This window comes from Strongylocentrotus purpuratus, unplaced genomic scaffold, assembly GCF_000002235.5.
Source record: "Strongylocentrotus purpuratus isolate Spur 01 unplaced genomic scaffold, Spur_5.0 spur5_contig_835, whole genome shotgun sequence".
NCBI lineage: Eukaryota > Metazoa > Echinodermata > Echinoidea > Camarodonta > Strongylocentrotidae > Strongylocentrotus > Strongylocentrotus purpuratus.
In genome coordinates, this window is record NW_022145541.1 from 416,519 (window position 1) to 435,906 (window position 19,388).

Consider the following 19,388-nt stretch of genomic DNA (forward strand, 5'->3'; position numbering starts at 1 on the left):
CAACAACAAGAAAAGGAGTGACATCTGAAGCTCCTTTAATCACTGGACTAGGTAGGCCAGGTTAAACCAGGGAGGTATGCTCGACCTTTGTGAGTAAGCCCTTTTGTTTATGTCGTTGCAACAGGTACATGTTCTGGACTGAATTTGGCCCACCTAATCAGATCGAGCGTGCTTCATTGGATGGAACTGAACGTGTCGTCATAATGACGGTGCCACATGGTCTGCCATTCTTTATCCCTACTGGGTTAGCTATCGACACCGAAGAACAAAGGTAAAATCAGGAAACCTTTCATGAACATATCGAGCGTTTTACTTAAAGAATTAGAAAAACCAAAATAAAATATGTGTTGTTTTTACAGGCGTTCATTCCACAACAGATATCTATCTATCTATCATGATGATGGAAAGATAATTCTTTTATACATATTCACTGAGTGACAAAGAAATCCTTAATTTCAATCAAATTATCAATTTCTATAAAACTTGTTTGAAAGATTCGCTTACTAATTACAAACAAAAGTAATTTCTTTTCTCTAATAATAAGTTTACCTTTTACTTTGCTTTCATTTTCTAAAATTCATTATCCCAAGTCTGAATGAAGTAATTGATAACTTTTTTTTCTTTTTTTTCTATAGGTTGTACTACGCAGATCTTTCAACCCGTACTATCAATAAAGTCGATTATTTCGGCAACAATAAAAGACAGCTACTGAGGAAAAATGGCGCCATCTTCTTTGATGTTGCTCTCTACAAGGTAGAAAATGCATTTGCCACAGATTTACGTTTTCTCGAATTTTGATATAAGTTAAAAAGTCGTTATCACACTCAAAATAATGTAGACCTAGTTCGATATAGTTCGTCCAAAGACGGTTTGTGATACGACCATACTTTGACATACATTCGTCGTTGTCGTTGTCTGATACGAAACAAAGTACTTGCATAAGGTCATGGGTAAAAATGCTTTAGGCTTGTAAAAGGTTTTCAGCGCATGCTGTGGTAGACTTTATCTGGATTTTCCCATCTAATGGCCCTGTCACACCAAACGTATAGCAGTAATGTATACCGCAGTTCCCACAAATGAAGAAAAAAATGCAATAATTTTTCAATAATTCATTGAATTTTACCCCGGTCCCCAACATAAACAAATCCTCTGTATGACCATGCATTATGGCTCAAGGCATGGGCACACAGAATATTTTTGATGCTGGGGACCGGGGGAACTGCCCCCTACCCTAGCCCCTGCTGCGTACGGTCATGGTTCAGTGGCAAAGCAATGGCCTCGCAACTGTGAGGCCCCAGGATTAAAAAAAAACGTGCCGATGTCTATATTAGTGCCCTTTTGTGGGGCATTAATCCCCATTACTGTCATTTATGACTTAAGGGCGTAGGTTTCCTAGTTGATAAGCATAGTAGCATACACATGCTTTAGCAGTCACGCAAAACAAACACTGGCAAATTATTATTCAATAAAATCTGAGAATCTCAAAATAATTCCATAAATTTAAACAAATATTCCAACTATATATATGAGCGACAGGGTATATAGAGAGGGGGCAGAGTCCCTTATGAATCAGCCAATTCATGAAGGTATTATCTATTTTTGTATGAAGGACTACATTCTATGGACGGAGGATGGAGGGAACAATGGTATCTACGCAAGCAACCGCCACACTGGAGAAATAGAACTAGTGTATCATAACCAAGGGGAGCAGGTGTATGGCATTACAACTTACGCGGACACCCGTCAGAAGATCATGCATCGTAAGGCAGCTAAACAAGTCTCATACCTTACCCGGCCCCCCCCCCCTCCGGTGTCGGAATGACCCCATGCGTGTTACCAAAATGTCCGGTAAAGGGGCACTTTTCGTGCGACAAAGTCTGGCCCGAGATTTGTAAAAAAAAAAATGGTATATTAACTTTTCACCCGGAGATTTCTTTAAAAAGAGGGTGTTCTTTCTTTTTTCCTCTCATTTCTTTGGACTCCTGAGAAATTATTCCGAATTTAGGGGGGTTCATTGAGCATTTTTCATGATTTAGGGGGGTCTCCAAGGCAGGAAAAGCCCGCAAAAAGCCCGTGAAAGGGGGTTCGGAAATGTTGGCACTCCTCAGATAGGGGGTGCTTTCAAAAATAGGGAATGAGCATATGCGTATCCTAAATAACACAGAGTGGGGGGGGGGCGGGATACCTTACCGACCAAATATAAGATTTGTATATACTACAAAGCATATAATACATTCTAGGCCTACGTTCGATTTCAGAAAATGGTATAGATACATGACTTTTCATGTAGAATATTGCGTCTCATTTATTCCTCTTAAATTTTTCTTCTAAGATCCATGTCGTTACCAGAACGGAGGATGTGATCAGCTGTGTCTCAGCTCATCTTCTAGTCGACAAGGATTCGTATGTGTTTGCACTCTCGGGTTCTACTTGGCTGACAATGGAAACTCTTGTGTGTCAAGTAAATATTGCCCAACCTTTCTTTGCAGATTTCTTTGCATTATGAAGAATTGCTTTTAGGGTGCTCATAAAATCAAAACATCATTTACCCAATAAAACTTTGCCTATCCCTATTTCATTTTGATTTCCCATTGAATTGTTCACCTTGCACCAAATAGAAAGGATGTGTTTTCAAGTCGATAGAATAAGAGTTGTATACATAGTTATATAATTCTTTCCAAAATGTTTTCTATTTTAAGAGTAGGCACAGATAGGGTACGCCCGTCCCCAACATATGTATCTGATTTCACCAGCTATGTGATATTAAAAGTACACACCTGTGATGTTCTAGAGCTTACTGTTAAAGGGGAATTAACCTCTCGAATATGAAACATTATCGTGACACAGAGAGTAAAACAACGTTTCTCATTTGTTATAAAAAACATTGCTGTAGGCCAAATAATATCGTCTTGCAAGTACAATAAAGTGACCCTATTTCGCCATATGTAAGACATCGTCTGCTCCCCACGGAAGCTACCATTTTGTCAAAATTTCCCTTAAAATCTTCCGGGTTGTGACGTATCGCAAGGAGAACTGATGTAGCGCGCAGTGCGCGCGTTATAAGCGAAACACGTCAAACATGGTGTACTTCCAAGTGTTTGGTAGTGATAATTGTTCCTCGAAAACCAAGGAGAAATCGTTTCATTGGTTTCCAAACCATCACAATCGGAATGAAATATTCAAGCTATATAGGTACAGCTCTGACGGTGGAGAAATTTCTGGACAAAAAGTACAGGTAGACAGGAAAAACGATGTGATCTGCAGTGATCATTTTACAGTTTACAGCAGGGAAACTTACGTACGCAATATCGGTCGAATCCATGCGATACGTCACAGAAAGGGCCGTGCGCAAAGACACGATGGAAACGTTCTGAAAATTCTGATAGCCGCGAAAGACTAAGGATTCTGAAGAAGAGTTACGTCCTCCCTTTCGTCAAATGTATGATGTACTATATTTTTCAGATAGTGTTTTAAATGGCTTACAAACTGAAATTAACATGTAGTTTGAGGTTAATTCCCCTTTAAACATTCTGTATATATTTACTTCCCATATTTCTACTGTCATAATGATTTTTATATGTCGTTTTTTGTAGACCTTGTCCGAGACAACTTCTTTCTGGTCACGGACACCTACCGACGGGCCATCTTTCAGGTCGATATGCAGTCCACCACCTTCGAACCCAAATCCCTGTTCCTTCCAAGCATTCAGAACCCTGTAGCGGTGAGCTTTGATCCCATAGACAGGAAGGTCTACTGGACTGACGTAACTTCCAAGACACTCAGCCGTGCCTCGTTGGACGGCAACGACTACCAGGTCATTGCTAGGGATGGCATTGAAGGTAAGTTTGTTTTTCTCCTATATCACAATCTCCCAGTTGGTTAGCCCTAGATAGGCCTTGCATCTGTATTAACCCCTTCAAATTTACATGTAATTTCATAGATAGTATGTACCGTTATTCATTCCAGGTTTATGTTTTTGCCGTAATATTTTGATGTCTTTTGTCATGATTAGTTTGTATGGACATACTTTACCCATGGGTGTCGATCCCGGGGGGGGGGGGATTGGGGGATATATCCCCCCCAATATTTCAGGTGGGGGGGATGGCCTGTACAATCATCCCCCCCCCCCAATAATTCACCATAAAAAATTTAAAAAAATGAAGAGACAAATTAATGATGAGAGCCCGATGAAAGTAGTTAATGGTTATTACTCGCAAGATGACCATCAATATACACATTTTGCTATCTCATTTTCATAATACATACATATATACGAAGTAAATAAGACAACTGTATATGAGACAAGAATAAATTGAATTCTCGCTCATACGGCTTCATCAGGAATTGATAAATTAATTCAATTTGTTCAATCAACAGCATCATAGAAATGCAGTGCGCCAAATGCAAAGACGCAGCGTCAAAAAGCAACGAGCAATGCACATCAGACAATCCTGGACAGTGTAAACATAGATGAACCCTGTGACGATTTCGTGATGAGATCGGAGATAAGGAGAAAGATTTTCGGACATTAGTATGACTTATAAAATAGTTCACTAGTTGTTACGTTGTTTCCGTTCACCCTTTTTAAAATTCACGTCATTGTATCTTTATTTTTATTTTTTTCACTAATTTTATTTCCTGATATTTCCTAAAACATTTTTTATTTTTGGAGAAAGATTATTATGTCACAACTTATTTTCAGTGGGGAAACTGAATTCAGACAAGGATTAATATAGAGAACAGTACAACGAATCGTCTTCTTTCTCTAATAATTTAGTGAAAAGGGCAAAGCTGTTAGGGGGGCAACTGAATTCAGACTTTGATTAAGAGTAATAACCAAATGAAACGTCAAAGTACACGATACAACGAATCGTCTTCTTTAACTAATAATTTAATGAAACGTGAAAGCTTCCGCGCTACGCGCGGAATGGGCGAAAATGAATACAGACAAGGATTAAGAGTAATAATTTATTGAAACGTTCAAGCTTCCGCGCTTCGCGCGGTAGGGGGGAAACTCAATTCATGAAGGACACGAAACAACAAATCGTCTTCTTTCTCTAATAATGTAATAAAATGTGAAAGCTTCCGCGCTTCGCGCAGGAATGGGCGAAGATGAATTCAGACAAGGATTAAGAGTCGAGAATGTTACATAGAATCGTCTTCTTTCTTTAATAATCTAATGAAACGTCAGAGCTTCCGCGCTACGCGCGGGGGGAAGGGGAACTTGATTCGAACGTTAAGGATTAAGAGTCAAGAATGGTACATCGAATCGTTTACTTTCTTTAATAATTTAATGAAACGTCAGAGCTTCCGCGCTACGCGCGGAGGAAGGGGAACTTGATTGAAACAAGGTTTAAGAGTTGAGAATGGTACATCGAATCGTCTTCTTTCTTTAATAATCTAATGAAACATCAGAGCTTCCGCGCTACGCGCGGAGGAAGGGCCGGAACTTGATTCAAACAAGGGTGGGGTGCAACTTGCCACACGCTTCTACCTCTTTGTTGCTTTGATCCATTGCGAAAAAAATTTGGCACCTATCATCCCCCCAACCACGAATACAAATCGACACCCTTGACTTTACCGTTCTTCAATTTGATTTTAATGACTTATGTTGAACTAAAAAGATTAATTTAATTTAACTTATATATAATAATAATATTAAAAGGCATTTATATAGCTCAGTCCATCTAGAAATTATATTCCGAGGCGCTTTAGCCTAGCTGCCATTACAGCGCTCTAGCATTTCAAGGAATTAATTCCTGCCAGGTACCCATTTCATTTACCTCACCTGGGTCGAGTGTGGCAAATGTAGATTTATGCCTTGCCAAAGGACATTATTGCCGTGTCGGGGATCGAACCACGACCTATGAATTTCAAGTCAAGTGCTTACACTACTCGACTAGGAGACTTCTATGTGTCGAATATAGCATAGTTACATGTATATCAAGTCAACAGATCTATGGTGTGAAACCAGTTTGACGGGATGATATTCATGTAAAATGACGAAATAGTAATAAAGAGCACATAAAAGTGTTAACGGCAGGGGTAATTAAGGAGTACGGGTTTGATTCTGTCAGGGTTATCTGTGCAAGCTGAAGAAAACATATAGGCCTATAACCCAATTTCCAGCATATGCATACATCCCATAATAAACAGTTTCCACGTATAATGTAATACATTTTTAATTAGACATTTATTTGTATTACGAATGACGTGTAGGGTTTAGTTTCGAAACTATTCGGCTTCGCTATATGACTCTATATTCGTGACATGGTACGTGGCCAAGTACAATGTCATTCAGTTCATGCATTCGAATATGACCAATAAGGAACAAATCTTTTAGTGTCGTATTAATACTTTAGTCACAGTGCCAAACCGATTCCACACTGACTCCAAACCGAACGATTCTTGACCATTCGGGGTAACGTAATTATTTTTACTGGCTGGTGTCGGTCTCGTTCATATAACTGCGGTATAAAAATATTTTTAAAAATGATAACCATCGGTGTCGATCCCGGAGGGGATGGGGGGGATATATCCTCCAAATATTTCAGGTGGGGGGATGGCCTGTACAATCATCCCTCCAATAATTCACCATAAAAAAAAAATCAAGAGAAAAATTAATGATAAGAGCCCAATGAGAGTAGTTAATGGTTATTACTCGCAAGATGACCATCAACACACATATTTTGCTATCTCATTTTCATATTACATACATATATACGAAGTAAATAAGACAACCGTATATGAGTTAAGAATAAATTGAATTCTCGCTCATACGGCTTCATCAGAAATTGATGAATTTATTCAATTTGTTCAATCAACAGTATCATAAAAAAGCAGTGCGCCAAATGCAAAGACACAGCGTTAAAAAGCATCGAGCTAAATGTTAAGCGCGAAGCGCAAAAATAGCAATCTGCAATGCACATCAGACAATCCTGGACAGTATAAACATAGATGAACTCTGTGACGAATTCGTGATGAGATCGGAGACAAGGAGACAGCTTACGCGCTTTGCGCGGGAGCGGGAAAACTGAATTCAGACAAGGATTTTGAGTCGAGAAAAGTACAACGAATCGTCTTCTTTCTCTAATAATTTAATGAAACGCCAAAGCGTCCGCGCTTCGCGCGGGAGGGGGGGGGGGGGGACTGAATTGAGACAAGGATTAAGAGTCGAGAATGGTACATCGAATCGTCTTCTTTCTTTAATAATCTAATGAAACATCAGAGCTTCCGCGCTACGCGCGGAGGAAGGGGAACTTGATTCAAACAAGGATTAAGAGTCGAGAATGGTACATCGAATCGTCTTCTTTCTTTAATAATCTAATGAAACTTCAAAGCTTCCGAGCTTCGCGCAGGAGGGTGGGGAAAACTGAATTCAGACAAGGGCTAAGAGTCGAGAATAGTCCAGCGAATCGTCTTCTTTCTCTAATAATATAATGTAACGCCAAAGCTTCCGCGCTTCGCGGGGGAGGGGGTGCAACCTGCCACACGCTTCTACCTCTTGGTTGCTTTGATCCATTGCCGAAAATATTTTGGCACCTATCAGCCCCCCCCCCCCAACCACGGATACAAATCGACACCCTTGATGCTAACATCATTTAGCTAAATATATAAAATGCTCTCTATTTCTCTCAGGCCCCGATGGCATTGCGGTAGACTCCATTTCCAGGCTTGTGTACTGGACAGACTTTGGCACCCATGGCATCTCTGTATCTCACCTGGACGGATCAAACAGGAAGATACTGATTCGAGGCTTAGACAAGCCTAGAGCACTTGTGTTGCATCCTGTGGAAGGGTAATACACTATCCTGGGTGTTAAGAGACTGGGAGATAATAATAATAATATTACATAATACTCTGATGCTGAGTATGAGCTTAAGATATTTGGTATTACTTACATAATTTATATTTTAAAAAGCCTTCATCATTGAAAACAATCCACCCTTTTGAAGTGGTGTATTGAGATGTAGATAAACGAGAGGTGGAGTTCTCTTATGACTGGGAAACATGGTGGGACTGGGGGAGGGGCAGTTTGTCTAGAAACCTCTGTTTGAGTAAACCCACTTGATTTTCTTTTCATGAGCATTTAAGGGGTGGGGCGTATGCCGCCTTCATCCCATTAAAGTTCGACGACATAATAGACGGTAGAAGAGTATGTCTTTTAATTTCATCTTTGAACTTGGAAGTGTTATCCATATGTATGTGCCATGTCAAATGTCGATAGTCTCTAAAACATTGTCTCATCTAAAAACCAGGACAATGTTTTGGACAGACTGTGGTGACAATGCTGTCATTGAACGAGCTTTCATGGACGGAACAGAGCGATCAATAATTGTGTCTGGATCACTGGTATGGCCAAACGGACTCACGATCGACTATGATGGTAAGGACATCTTCAAATTAACGATGACGAACGCCAACTTATCATTTTTTAAAGAACACTCTAAAAACCAATATGTTAAATAGCCATTTTAAATGTCCGAGGGTTGTTCCCTTTTTTTTCTTTTCCAAATGGTAGATTACTGGATCCTACACGATAAAGATGGAATCTAGCAAATTAAAATTGTTAGTTTGACATTTTGAGAAAGTGGTCACTCCTCGGTCCTTTTAAATGATGCTTTAACATTTCAGTTAATAGAGTAAATTGGTATTCGTTACTACTCGCAAACTTTGTTTGGAATCCATAGATTAAAAAATTATAATTTACATTTCAGGTCCATTAAAAAACAAACTTAGTTTTTAAATAATAGTATATATTCTAAAACCATAATCCCGCATCCACTATTAATAAACTTATTCAATGGCGTAAATTATATTAATTGATGTAACTCGTCATTATTAAAATTGTAATGCAATGGTACAGCACTATTGTCTTTCATATTATCTTCGCATTTGAAACTCTTCTGAAACTTAATTACGAACAATCGTATCTAGAACATAATAACAATAAACACACAACCTCCGAAATGCTCTTTTTCAAGAAATCTGAAATCTGGAAGAAGAAAAAAAAACTTCGTATAGGCAATGCCCTTTAACTTTTTGAGACATCCATAAAACATTTGTTAAAGTTGGTGACGAAAGAATTATGTATTGACATGATTGATGAGAGAAAAGATGAGTTACGAACTTCCCCTCGTTCCTGTAACATCACTTTGTAGCTACATTCCACGAGACGATAGCCCACGAGACTGACATAGTAGTGTTATTGTGGACCTTCTGACAGCTTTCATAAAGATTCACTACCACGAACATGTCGGTCTCGTAGGCTGTCGGTCTACTATATGTCCCAACATGATTTTCTCTTGAATGAACGGCCTCTTTGTCAGGTAATCGGCTATACTGGTGCGACGCTGGTCTTGAGCGACTGGAGACGGCTGATTTTAACGGTCGTGACCGCCGTCTTCTCTTTACGTTTGGACGTAACGTCCATGCCTATGACGTGGCTGTACGTGGTCAGTTTCTTTACTGGACAGACTGGACAGAGCAGAGTGTCCTCAAGATGGACAAAGATACTGGTAGCGGTATCGCGACAGTAGGACCCAGTGATTACCTCAGACCAAATGGAATATACATGGTGTCCGACGATACTCTGCCATCAGGTATAACTACTCTCATTTTTTGTCCTTCCATTATTTACTTAAAGTAGATCTTTCTAAATCCTGCTTCACCTAAAATAGACAAGACAAGATGGGGAGTGATGAACATGATGGAGCTCCTTATAATGTACTCAGATAGAGTAACAGCAAGATCTAAATTGAATACAAAAATCGGGTGAATGGTTATTTTACCATTTGGGGAGAGGTTTTTTAAACAAAACATGCTAAATAGCACTCTATTAAGGTTTACGTTTAAAAAAAATGAAGAAAAAAAGTTCAGTACTCTCTTCGTTTCTAGCACTTAAGTTTTAAACCCTTCTTAATAAGACTTAAAACATATTTTGATCCTTGAAATGTATTTAACTAAATATACGATTAAAAATGTTAACGAAATTGACTTCTGCAAATAAATCTTTGAATTTGTTTGTTTGTTGTTGCACCAATCAGATTATTTGTAGATGTTATCATGCATGCGCGAAGTAAATCGTATTGGACTTAAAATGAAATCCATTATACTTGAATTTTAAATACTTTTAGGGATTTTACAATTTTAAGTCTAATAATGTCTCGTTTTAAACACACAAGCTTTGTGCCGGTTCAAAACCTTCTTGGACTTAAACATAGAACTTAAACAATTTTGGGAGAGATTTTTAAACAGCACATGCTTAATAGCAATCTACTACGGTTTACGTTTAACAAAATGAAAAGAAATTTCCGTACTCTTTCTTGCACTTAAATTGTAAGTCTAATTATGGTCTTGTTTTAAATACACAAGTTTTGTGCCGGTTCAAATATTCTTGGACTTAAACATAGAACATTCGGACTTAAAAGTAAGTCTTATACGGGCTTGCTGTTATTTTTTCTAGTTAGAGTGACAACTCAAAATCATAATTTATTTCTCAAAGATGACGCTAAATTGCACAAGTCATCCGAAAACAGTGACGGAGCGTTTCAGACCTTTCCACTGCCACCATGCCGATCATAAGTGAGATTGAGAATGGAAGTTCACAAAATGCTGTAGTTACAGTCTATTGTGTAGAGGATAGATTGTACTAAGCGCAATGTTTTTTTTCAATCTTCTCTCTTCCAGGTGACAACCAGTGCTCAATTGACAACGGAGGCTGCACAGGACTTTGCCTTCCAGTCGGCTTTGATCGAAACTGCACATGCGCAGATGGATTCCAATTTGATTATGATGAAACAACGTGTGTCTCAGGTAATTAGTAGCGGTTCAAGAGGAGGTTTGAGGGGCCGAATCCCCCTATTTCCTTCATTATAATTGATTTGAGAGAGGCACATGTAGTACATGTATGCCAGAAACCCCAAGGCTCTCATATCCCGGCCCTCCAAAAAATGCCCTTGCCAAGAATGCAAAGATCCTGCTTCAAGTTGGATTTTGCCAAATATACGGGAGTGAATCCGCGTAAAATATAAATATATCTGCAAAGGGGGCTTTGAGAGGACCTTCGGTCCTGAAAAGCGCTTCATGATAATTAGCTATTATTATTATTAATACACTCTTCATTCGTTTTTTAATGCTCTTGAAATTGGCTACTTTGATCCTTAATGCTCTTTTTTCCATGTCGAGCAAATGGTAAGTTAGTAGGAAAGGGTTTCTTGAATTTTGAGAGCACCGTTATATCGCTAGACTAGCTAAAGTCATGGTAAAGTTCAGGCGCCTTGATCACAATCCCTTGTGGATATAAGCAAACTGAGAAGTGAGCAGATTCTGGAGAATGTGTGAAGCTAATATCTGTTATTGTTGTCTTTTTCTCCTTGGCTCATCTTGTCATTTGTCTGTTTCTTTACAGTGCGCTTTTTTACATGCGGAAAATTGAATATATGCTCGATATACCGTGTATTCACAGGCTTCCTGATATAGTAGCCTACTAACGGTTGCAGAATGTCCTGTGAATCACAAACATGCGACCCGACCTGCCAACTGATTTGCACACAGACATCAGGCGAGAAAAAAAGAGAATGTTTAAATGGCTAAAGTCGGTAGACATTCATTGCGTATTCTGTCATCCCTCCGTTAATTCCCACAGATCAAGTTACTGAATGTCCACGGGTCTTTCACAATGGTTTTATTGACGAATCATGCGACCCGCGGCCAGGACAATTTTGTGATGTCCAGTGTCATCCAGGTTTTTCCCCTTCTTCGGATGCCATCATCTGCCAAGCATCCGGGACATGGGACCTTGACGTCAGCAGAATTTGCATGGGTAAGTTATCCATGTTTGATCCATATCGGCATATTAGAGCACTTGTGTTTTACACAATTATTGAAATAATGCTTTGAAGTTTGTACTGCTTTCTACCATCTCATTTTGTAGATCATTTTTGTCATATTTTCATATCATACATCAGGCGCGGATCCAGCGGGGGGGGGGGCGAGCGTGCCTTGGCCCCCCCACCCTCCCCCCCCCCCCCCGCAAAAAAAAAAAAAAAAAAAAAGGAGAGAGAGAGAAGGGAAAGAAGGGAAAGAGGAGAGAAAGGGAAAAAAAGAAGAGGAAGAAGAAAAGAAAAGAGGGAAGAAGGAGATCGGGGGAGGCTTACCTCCCCCTCCCCCCCCCCCCCAATAAAAAAATAAAAGAGAAGGAAGGAAAGGGAAAGAAGAAAGATAAAGAGGAGATATAAGGGAATGACAAAATAGGAAGAAGAAAAGAAAAGAAGGGGGATATCAGTTGCAATTTTCCCGCCAACAAGGTGTAGATCGGAGGGGGGTGGACACTGGCATACTGATAGGGGAGGGGGGGGGGTTGGAGAAATAGAATTCAAACGTGGTTTATTTATAATTCCATAACGGGGGTTAACAAATAATGCTGAAATGAGATAATTTTCCTCACTTCATGCGTTTGTTGGAAAATGACAAATTCCTAAATTTACAGCCAGGCAAGAAAATGCTTCTTGAGATGCCTACATATCAGTGCCCGCGGAACGGCGGGGATCGGGATCCTCGAGCCCCTCCCCCACACTTTCTTTAAAAAGTATATTAAAGAGAAATAGAAAGAAAGAGAGCGAGAAAGAAAAAATAGTTAACTGCCAGTGTCACATTATAATGGGGTATCAAAATATGCTCATCTGACCACGATTAAAATTAATGCCTAAAATCCTAAGTGCTCTGTCCCCTGGATTCCACCTAGGGCCCTAAAGCGGGCCCTTAGATGCTCATATGACGGTCATTTAATGCCTAAAACCCCTGATTTCTGGGGGCTCTGCCCCCTGGACCCCACGCCACATAGTGTCCTGTTAGTGTCACAAATAATAAGGTATCAAAAATGCTCATCTGACCGTAATTAAACGCCTAAAACCCCTGAGCTTCTGGGGGATCTGCCCCCTGGACCCAACCAAGAGCCCTTAGGCAGGCCCCTCGATACTCATCTGACCGTAATTGAGTGCCTAAAACCCTTGAGATTCCAGGGCTCAGGCCCCTGAACCCCAAGCCAATTAGTGACCTGCCATTGTAACAATTAGGTATCAAAATAATGTTCATCTGACCGTAATTAAATGCCTAAACTCCTGAACTTCCGGGGCTATGCCCCCTGGACCCCGTCAAGGGCGCTAAGGCGGAGCCCTAAATGCTAATCTGACCGTAAATTAAAACCTTAAACCCCTGAGCTTCCGGGGCGGACAAGGTATCAACATAATTATGTTCATCTGACAGTAGGCGCGTAGCCAGGGGGGCGGTGGGGTGGTCCCCCAATAAACGCCGGCCAAAAAAGAGAGGAGTGTAAAGGAAGAGGACGTAGGAAGAAAAGGGAATAGACAAAGAACATATTTGAAATTCAGACAAGGATTAAGAGTCGAGAACGGTACAACGAATCGTCTTATTTCTCTAATGAATTAATGAAACGTCAAAGCTTCCGCGTTACGCGCGGGGGAGAGCAGGGGGAACTTAATTCAGACGAGGATAATTTTCAGGAACGGTACAACAAATCGTCTTCTTTCTATAATAATTTAATGAAACGTCGAAGCTGCCGCGCTTCGCGCGGAAGGGGGGGGGGAAATTGATTTAGACAAGGATTAAGAGTCAAGAACGGTACAACGAATCGTCTTCTTTCTCTAATAATTAAATGAAACGTAAAAGCTGTATTCAGACGAGGATTATTTTCGAGAACGGTACAACGAATCGTCTTCTTTCTCTAATGATTTAATGAAACGTAGAAGCTTCCGCGCTTCGCGCGGGAGGGAGGAGGGGAAAACTGAATTCAGATGAGGATTAAGAGTCGAGAACGGTACAACGAATCGTCTTCTTTCTCTAATGATTTAATGAAACGTAAAAGCTTCCGAGCTTTGCGCGGGAGAGGGGGATGAATTAAGACGAGGATTAAGAGTTAAAAACTGTACAACGAATCGTCTTCTTTTCAGATGATTTAATGAAACGTAAAAGCTTCCGCGCTTCGCGCGGGAGGGGAAAAACTATTTTCAGACGAGTAGGCATGTACGGAAAGGGGGGGGGGGGAGGGGGTTAGGGGGTTGACCCTCCCCCCTTCGGTTTTTTTATGTGTGTATTTTGGAGCAACCCCCCCCCCCCCCTTTTCTGTGATTTTTTTTCTCCTCTCCCCCCCCCCCCCCCGCTTATTTAGCGGCTGGCTAAGTCGTTACGATTTTTTTTCGGACCAAAAAAAAAAGTGGGGCCCCCCCCCCCCCCCTAAGAAATCCTGGATCCGCGCCTGTCATACACAACCAAGACGATCCCAATTACTTTCGATATATTCTCTGTGGTGTATGTAAATCACGAATAAAACATTTTTAAAGAAATTATTCAGTATTCAACTATTCATGTTTGGATTACGTAATACGTCATTGTCATGTTCGTATAAATTCAATGTAGATGCTATACCGTCAAGATTGTGTTCACCAAAATCGAGCACAATGTTAATGGGGCATATACACTCAGTGGCCCGAAAGGCGAGTAAAAACAGACTTTTGGGGAGTTTTCAGCCGGGACATTTTTCACCAGCCGTACGGGCGCCGTGGTACTGAGTTGGCTGCTCTTAATTCTCCCGGCGTTTTTATCTGATCGTAAGGCCGTAGAAGGCCAGTAAAGAGCCTGTGGGCACCGTGCGGGCTCCGGACGGTGCTCGGACAGGGTCCCACGATTTTTCTGTCAAATCTCAAGGAGGCACGGATGTCAGAGGACACAAAGTTCAGACCCGCACGGCACCCAGCCGGCCGCCTTGACGACCCCGGCCGTCCTCCGGGAGCCAGTATATGCACTTGCTCATCGGACGGAGTCCGTAAGCTTACTGGCCGGCACCCTTATATGGCTTTCACATATACACTTCGTGGCCCGTACGGCGAGTAAAAACAGACATTTTGGGAATTTTCGGCCGGTGTCCGGCCGACTGCCGTAAAGTTCCAACTTTTAGATTTGCACAACCACAACGTGGATTGCTACGATCGACGTCCTTTTAATGCACTGCCTTGAATGGACGCCACACGTATCAGTCCACGCAAATCTAAAAGTCCCCATTACAAGCCAGAGCAATACAACACTGAGTTTCTATAGGACATCTATTTATTCAGATGGTCATATCTCAGCCAATACTTAGCATATTCAATTGGTTTTCGACATTCGTACAATATTTTTGATGCTCTTTTGGAAAATAAAGACAAAAATGAGAAATTATAAAAATAGATTTTTATGTCACAGCTTCGGTACTCTATAATACGTACATAATGCATTCTTCATTATGTAAATTAGAATGCGTATCACCTAATTTGTCAAGTGACAAATTCAAGCACAGTTTAATTTTGATTTCATCGTTTTCTCCACAGCTGTTCAGTGTCGTCGACTTGAAACACCACCGCAGGTTCTCCTTGGACCGTGCTCTCCTCCGTACAACACCGGCAAGATGTGCACATATTCCTGCATGGCAGGATACACGAAGACTGGAGGAGATGACAGGAGAGTGTGTGACGTGCATGGTGAATGGATTGGGAGTCCCATACGCTGTGAACGGGGTTAGTTTTTCAATCCCTAATCATAGATAGCGACCTCAATTTCAAAGATTTACGTGACGACGGTTTGCATGCAGTGTCAGTGACTATGTGAACTTCTGGCAAACCGAAACAAAACAAAGATAATTGCATTAATGAACTGTCTGGTTTCTCTGTCATCGCTTCGCGGTTATGAGACATCTTTTTAATGTCATATCTTGAATGATACATCGACATTAAATACAAGTGCAATGCCTTGGATTTATACAGATTTGGCTGAAGGAAAAAACGTTAATGGCTGAAAAAAATGAATCATATTTGCATGATTGTGATAATCCTAATATTGCTTAACAACTCACCTACTTCTGATAATCTATCCTCTGCAGACATTGGGTTTCTTCATTGGGCCCCTTCACCTTGTAATCCCGACCTGGTTTTCCGTACAGAACCTAGAAATTTAGAAGTAGCTGAAGGAGATCTTATAGAGCTGATGTGCCAGGTCAGCGACCAAGATGCGACCTTGACATGGTTCAAAGATGGGCAAAGGTTGGATTCAGGTAGGGACATCATCCAAAACCGATTAAAAAAAAAAAGTTTAGTAATATGGTACAAGACGGTAATCCGGAGACTTCATTTGCTTTCAAAAAAGTGATTACAAAGTAAATCGTCGGCTGTCTACAAGAAGTCCACAAAAAGTCTCTAAGAGTAAGAGCCATGTATTTTCCGTGACAGTTATAGCCTTATTGTGGGAAGCCGACGAAATAAACTGGAGAGAAATAAATCGAACGAAAATATTATTGCAAATACTGTTTTGTAAGTTCGAATATTTGAGAATGAAGAAGAAAAACACCCCTACAAGAGAGAGAGAGAGAGAGAGAGAGAGAGAGAAGCAGACCAGTGAAAGCCCGAGAACATTTCAAAAAGGGGGAGGAACAATTGTAACTATAATATTCCCAGATATTTGTACACCGACAGGTAATTCCTATACACACATACACACTTTCCTCACACACCCATGAGATATATGTAAAGGTGTCGTGGTCTAGTGCAGCTTTTTTTTCAACATTTCTAGGGGTGCCGGGTTTGAAACTAATTGAAAATCATTTCGTCTGTTTGGAGCCAGAAGGGCGTTATTTCATACACTGTTACACAGAGCAAATGCCCTTCTGACTCTGTACAGACGATTTCTTTATGCATTATGAAATTAACGAAAACTTTGTAGAAACAAGATAATACAAACCGCTATGTATTTTCACGAATAAAAAATATTTTAAAGATAAGGACCAGTTATGGTCATGCGATTGCATTGTGAAAGAAACGTTGTAGAATCGATCAGAAAAGGTTGATCATCTAGGTGATCTAGCATATAAGTATTGGTGTGTATTGCAAGGTTCTGGAATCATCAAAATGATAAGAAATTTGGCCCAGTCTTCATAAAGTTACAAGCACTGTACACAGAAAGATGTATATGGGACTACCCCCACACGTGCGCGCACATGCGTTATATCTATCAGGTCCAAATAGATATAATAATTTACCAAATGTATCAATTAGTAGGCGGTTTCTTAGCAAATTTTGTATGATCATGTATTAGTAAAAACATATTCTTTCACATGATTGGTAATAAGCTTTCATTTCATTTTTTTTGAGAGGGGGGCGTTTCCAAAACTGGTCTTTACCTTTAAAGACAATTTAGTGTCATTTGGGATATCAAGAGTCGGCATGATGTCGGTTTGGCGGCGTGACTACGTTGTAGGTATTATGTGTTTATCTTGCTTTCCTGCCAATCTGGTAAAGATGTTACATAGCAATACATATTCAAAGTAACAAGAGACCATAAAAAAAACATAACGTGGTTGGTTTCTATCAAATTTGCCCTAAGGTACTGTAAACGGTATATTCGTCGACCAGCCCAACCAGCTTTTCATTCCAAGCTTCAATGCACGACACGAAGGACAATACGCATGCGTTGTATTCTCCGGAGAAAGGGAATGCATAAGATCTGAGGCCAATATAAGTAAGTTCCTTCTTCTCAAATATCGTTGCTGATAGAAAAGATTGTCTTAGAATTGGTTTGTCTATACTAGGAATTAAGATTATTGTTCATACAAAAAGAAGTGAATCGTATGAAGTTTCTCATCTCTACCTCCTTCACACACGTGCATTTGAAGGGGCCACCCGAGACCAACTTCAAATTAGGAAGAAGAAAAAAGAATGATCACAGTTACTTCTATATAATACATACACAATGATAACGTCTGTCGCAATAGAAACTCCACCCTTTCACACGGAACAAGGTCGGGAAAAATAATTTTCTTGCTGGAATACATGGATCATCATTGGTTTTGGACCCTTTCCGACCCCCCCCCCCCCCCTCCTCCGAAACCCGACGCCAATGTCTCGATACGCCATTGTTTATTCATTTCATTTCATTCCTTGCTTTCATTTACATTGCTGACAGCTTTCAATCCCCGAAGCTACTTCGGAATCGTTCCCGTGAATGCGTATGTCAATATCAGTGACGATCATCAGTTCCAGTGCTCTCCCAAAGTAAGCACATGGAGTGTCATCTGGGAGAAGGATGGGCAACCGCTGGAGCAAGGAAACCTTCTTATCGTGAGTTACTAATTTTTTAAATTAAGGGCAGTTGTACACTGGAATATCAAAAATTCAATAGGTTTTGTAGATGGCCCATATAATATTTCGAAGTGGAATTACTTTCATATGAAAGATTAAGATAAGAAATTTAATTATGTGCTTGTTCGAGGTAAGAACATTGATTTTATATTTGTATTAATATTCAAAGAAAATTTCTTCTAATTCTATCGTTCATGAGCCAGATTAATTGATGAAAAGTGTTTTTCTAACTGTTTCATCTCTTTCTTACTTTTCCTTAGCTATTGAGACCCCTTTCCAAAATATAATGCGATTTATAGGAACTGTTCTGTTTTTTTCTTATTATTTGTTTCTTGGATATAAGGCATATTCTCAAAACTGAAAGCTCCCGCGAACACCATGATTATGCCAGTCAGGGAGTTGGACGTATTTGGAGGATATTTGATGCATTGTCCCCCGTTAACGAGAAAAGTTTCCTTTATCCATGAACACACGTCACTTTTGAAAGAATGAGAGGAAGCAAGTTCAAGTCCAACACAATATGTTGTCAAGAAAAATTCTAAATATGTTTATTAAGTTTACGACAAAATGTTTTTATGTTCATCAATTAAACAAATATTGTATACAACAAAATATAAAATTGCTATGATTGTGCTCTTGGGCTCCTTTTTCTCTCATGAATTTAGTTAGGCCTATACATAATATGTATTTCATAGATTCAAGTGGTTCTATTTATATGATTCTTCAATCTGGCAGCGCCGAGGATACCTCTACCTGATAAACATAAGGGAGGAAAATGAAGGGAAGTACACCTGCGTTGCCCGTGACCAGTTCGGACGAACCAAGGGTCGAGTACATGCCTGGCTTTATTTGACTGATCCACCTCAGATTGACATTGCTACAGGTAGGGCTTAGGATCAACGCCTTTGATGCATGTCAACATTCCCCATAGTCGTGTTAGCAGGGGCACCAATTTCTTTTTCATGACCGGGGTTTATTTCTAATTCAATACCAGTGATTTACAAATGTGTTAAAATATGCTTCTTTAGAAGCCAACATGTCAGGGCCCACGGAGCGGCGGGGCTCGGGGGCTCGGGCTCCAACCCCAACACTTTTTTAGAAAAAGTATGTTAATCCAGTCATCTGATTGATCGAAATTGGAGTCGTGATTAGAGCCATTCCCGTAAAGCATCGTAAAATGCCAAAACCGATCAATAGTTTTGTGAA

At 40.2% G+C, this 19,388-nt stretch overlaps 1 protein-coding gene across 1 annotated transcript in view; it reads left to right on the forward strand.

The window, feature by feature from the left end:
• Positions 1 to 203: 203 nt before the first annotated feature.
• LOC115923736 overlaps positions 204 to 19,388 on the forward strand; it is a 29,041-nt gene continuing 9,856 nt past the window's right edge. Inside the window, exons 1-15 of the mRNA XM_030985013.1 lie at positions 204 to 271; positions 636 to 753; positions 1,610 to 1,760; positions 2,333 to 2,461; positions 3,594 to 3,839; positions 7,639 to 7,798; positions 8,259 to 8,386; positions 9,330 to 9,602; positions 10,690 to 10,815; positions 11,648 to 11,824; positions 15,384 to 15,569; positions 15,932 to 16,102; positions 17,428 to 17,562; positions 18,007 to 18,161; positions 18,918 to 19,065. Of these exons, the coding sequence (XP_030840873.1) occupies positions 204 to 271; positions 636 to 753; positions 1,610 to 1,760; positions 2,333 to 2,461; positions 3,594 to 3,839; positions 7,639 to 7,798; positions 8,259 to 8,386; positions 9,330 to 9,602; positions 10,690 to 10,815; positions 11,648 to 11,824; positions 15,384 to 15,569; positions 15,932 to 16,102; positions 17,428 to 17,562; positions 18,007 to 18,161; positions 18,918 to 19,065 (2,371 nt within the window). The remainder of the gene's footprint in view (positions 272 to 635; positions 754 to 1,609; positions 1,761 to 2,332; positions 2,462 to 3,593; positions 3,840 to 7,638; positions 7,799 to 8,258; positions 8,387 to 9,329; positions 9,603 to 10,689; positions 10,816 to 11,647; positions 11,825 to 15,383; positions 15,570 to 15,931; positions 16,103 to 17,427; positions 17,563 to 18,006; positions 18,162 to 18,917; positions 19,066 to 19,388) is intronic.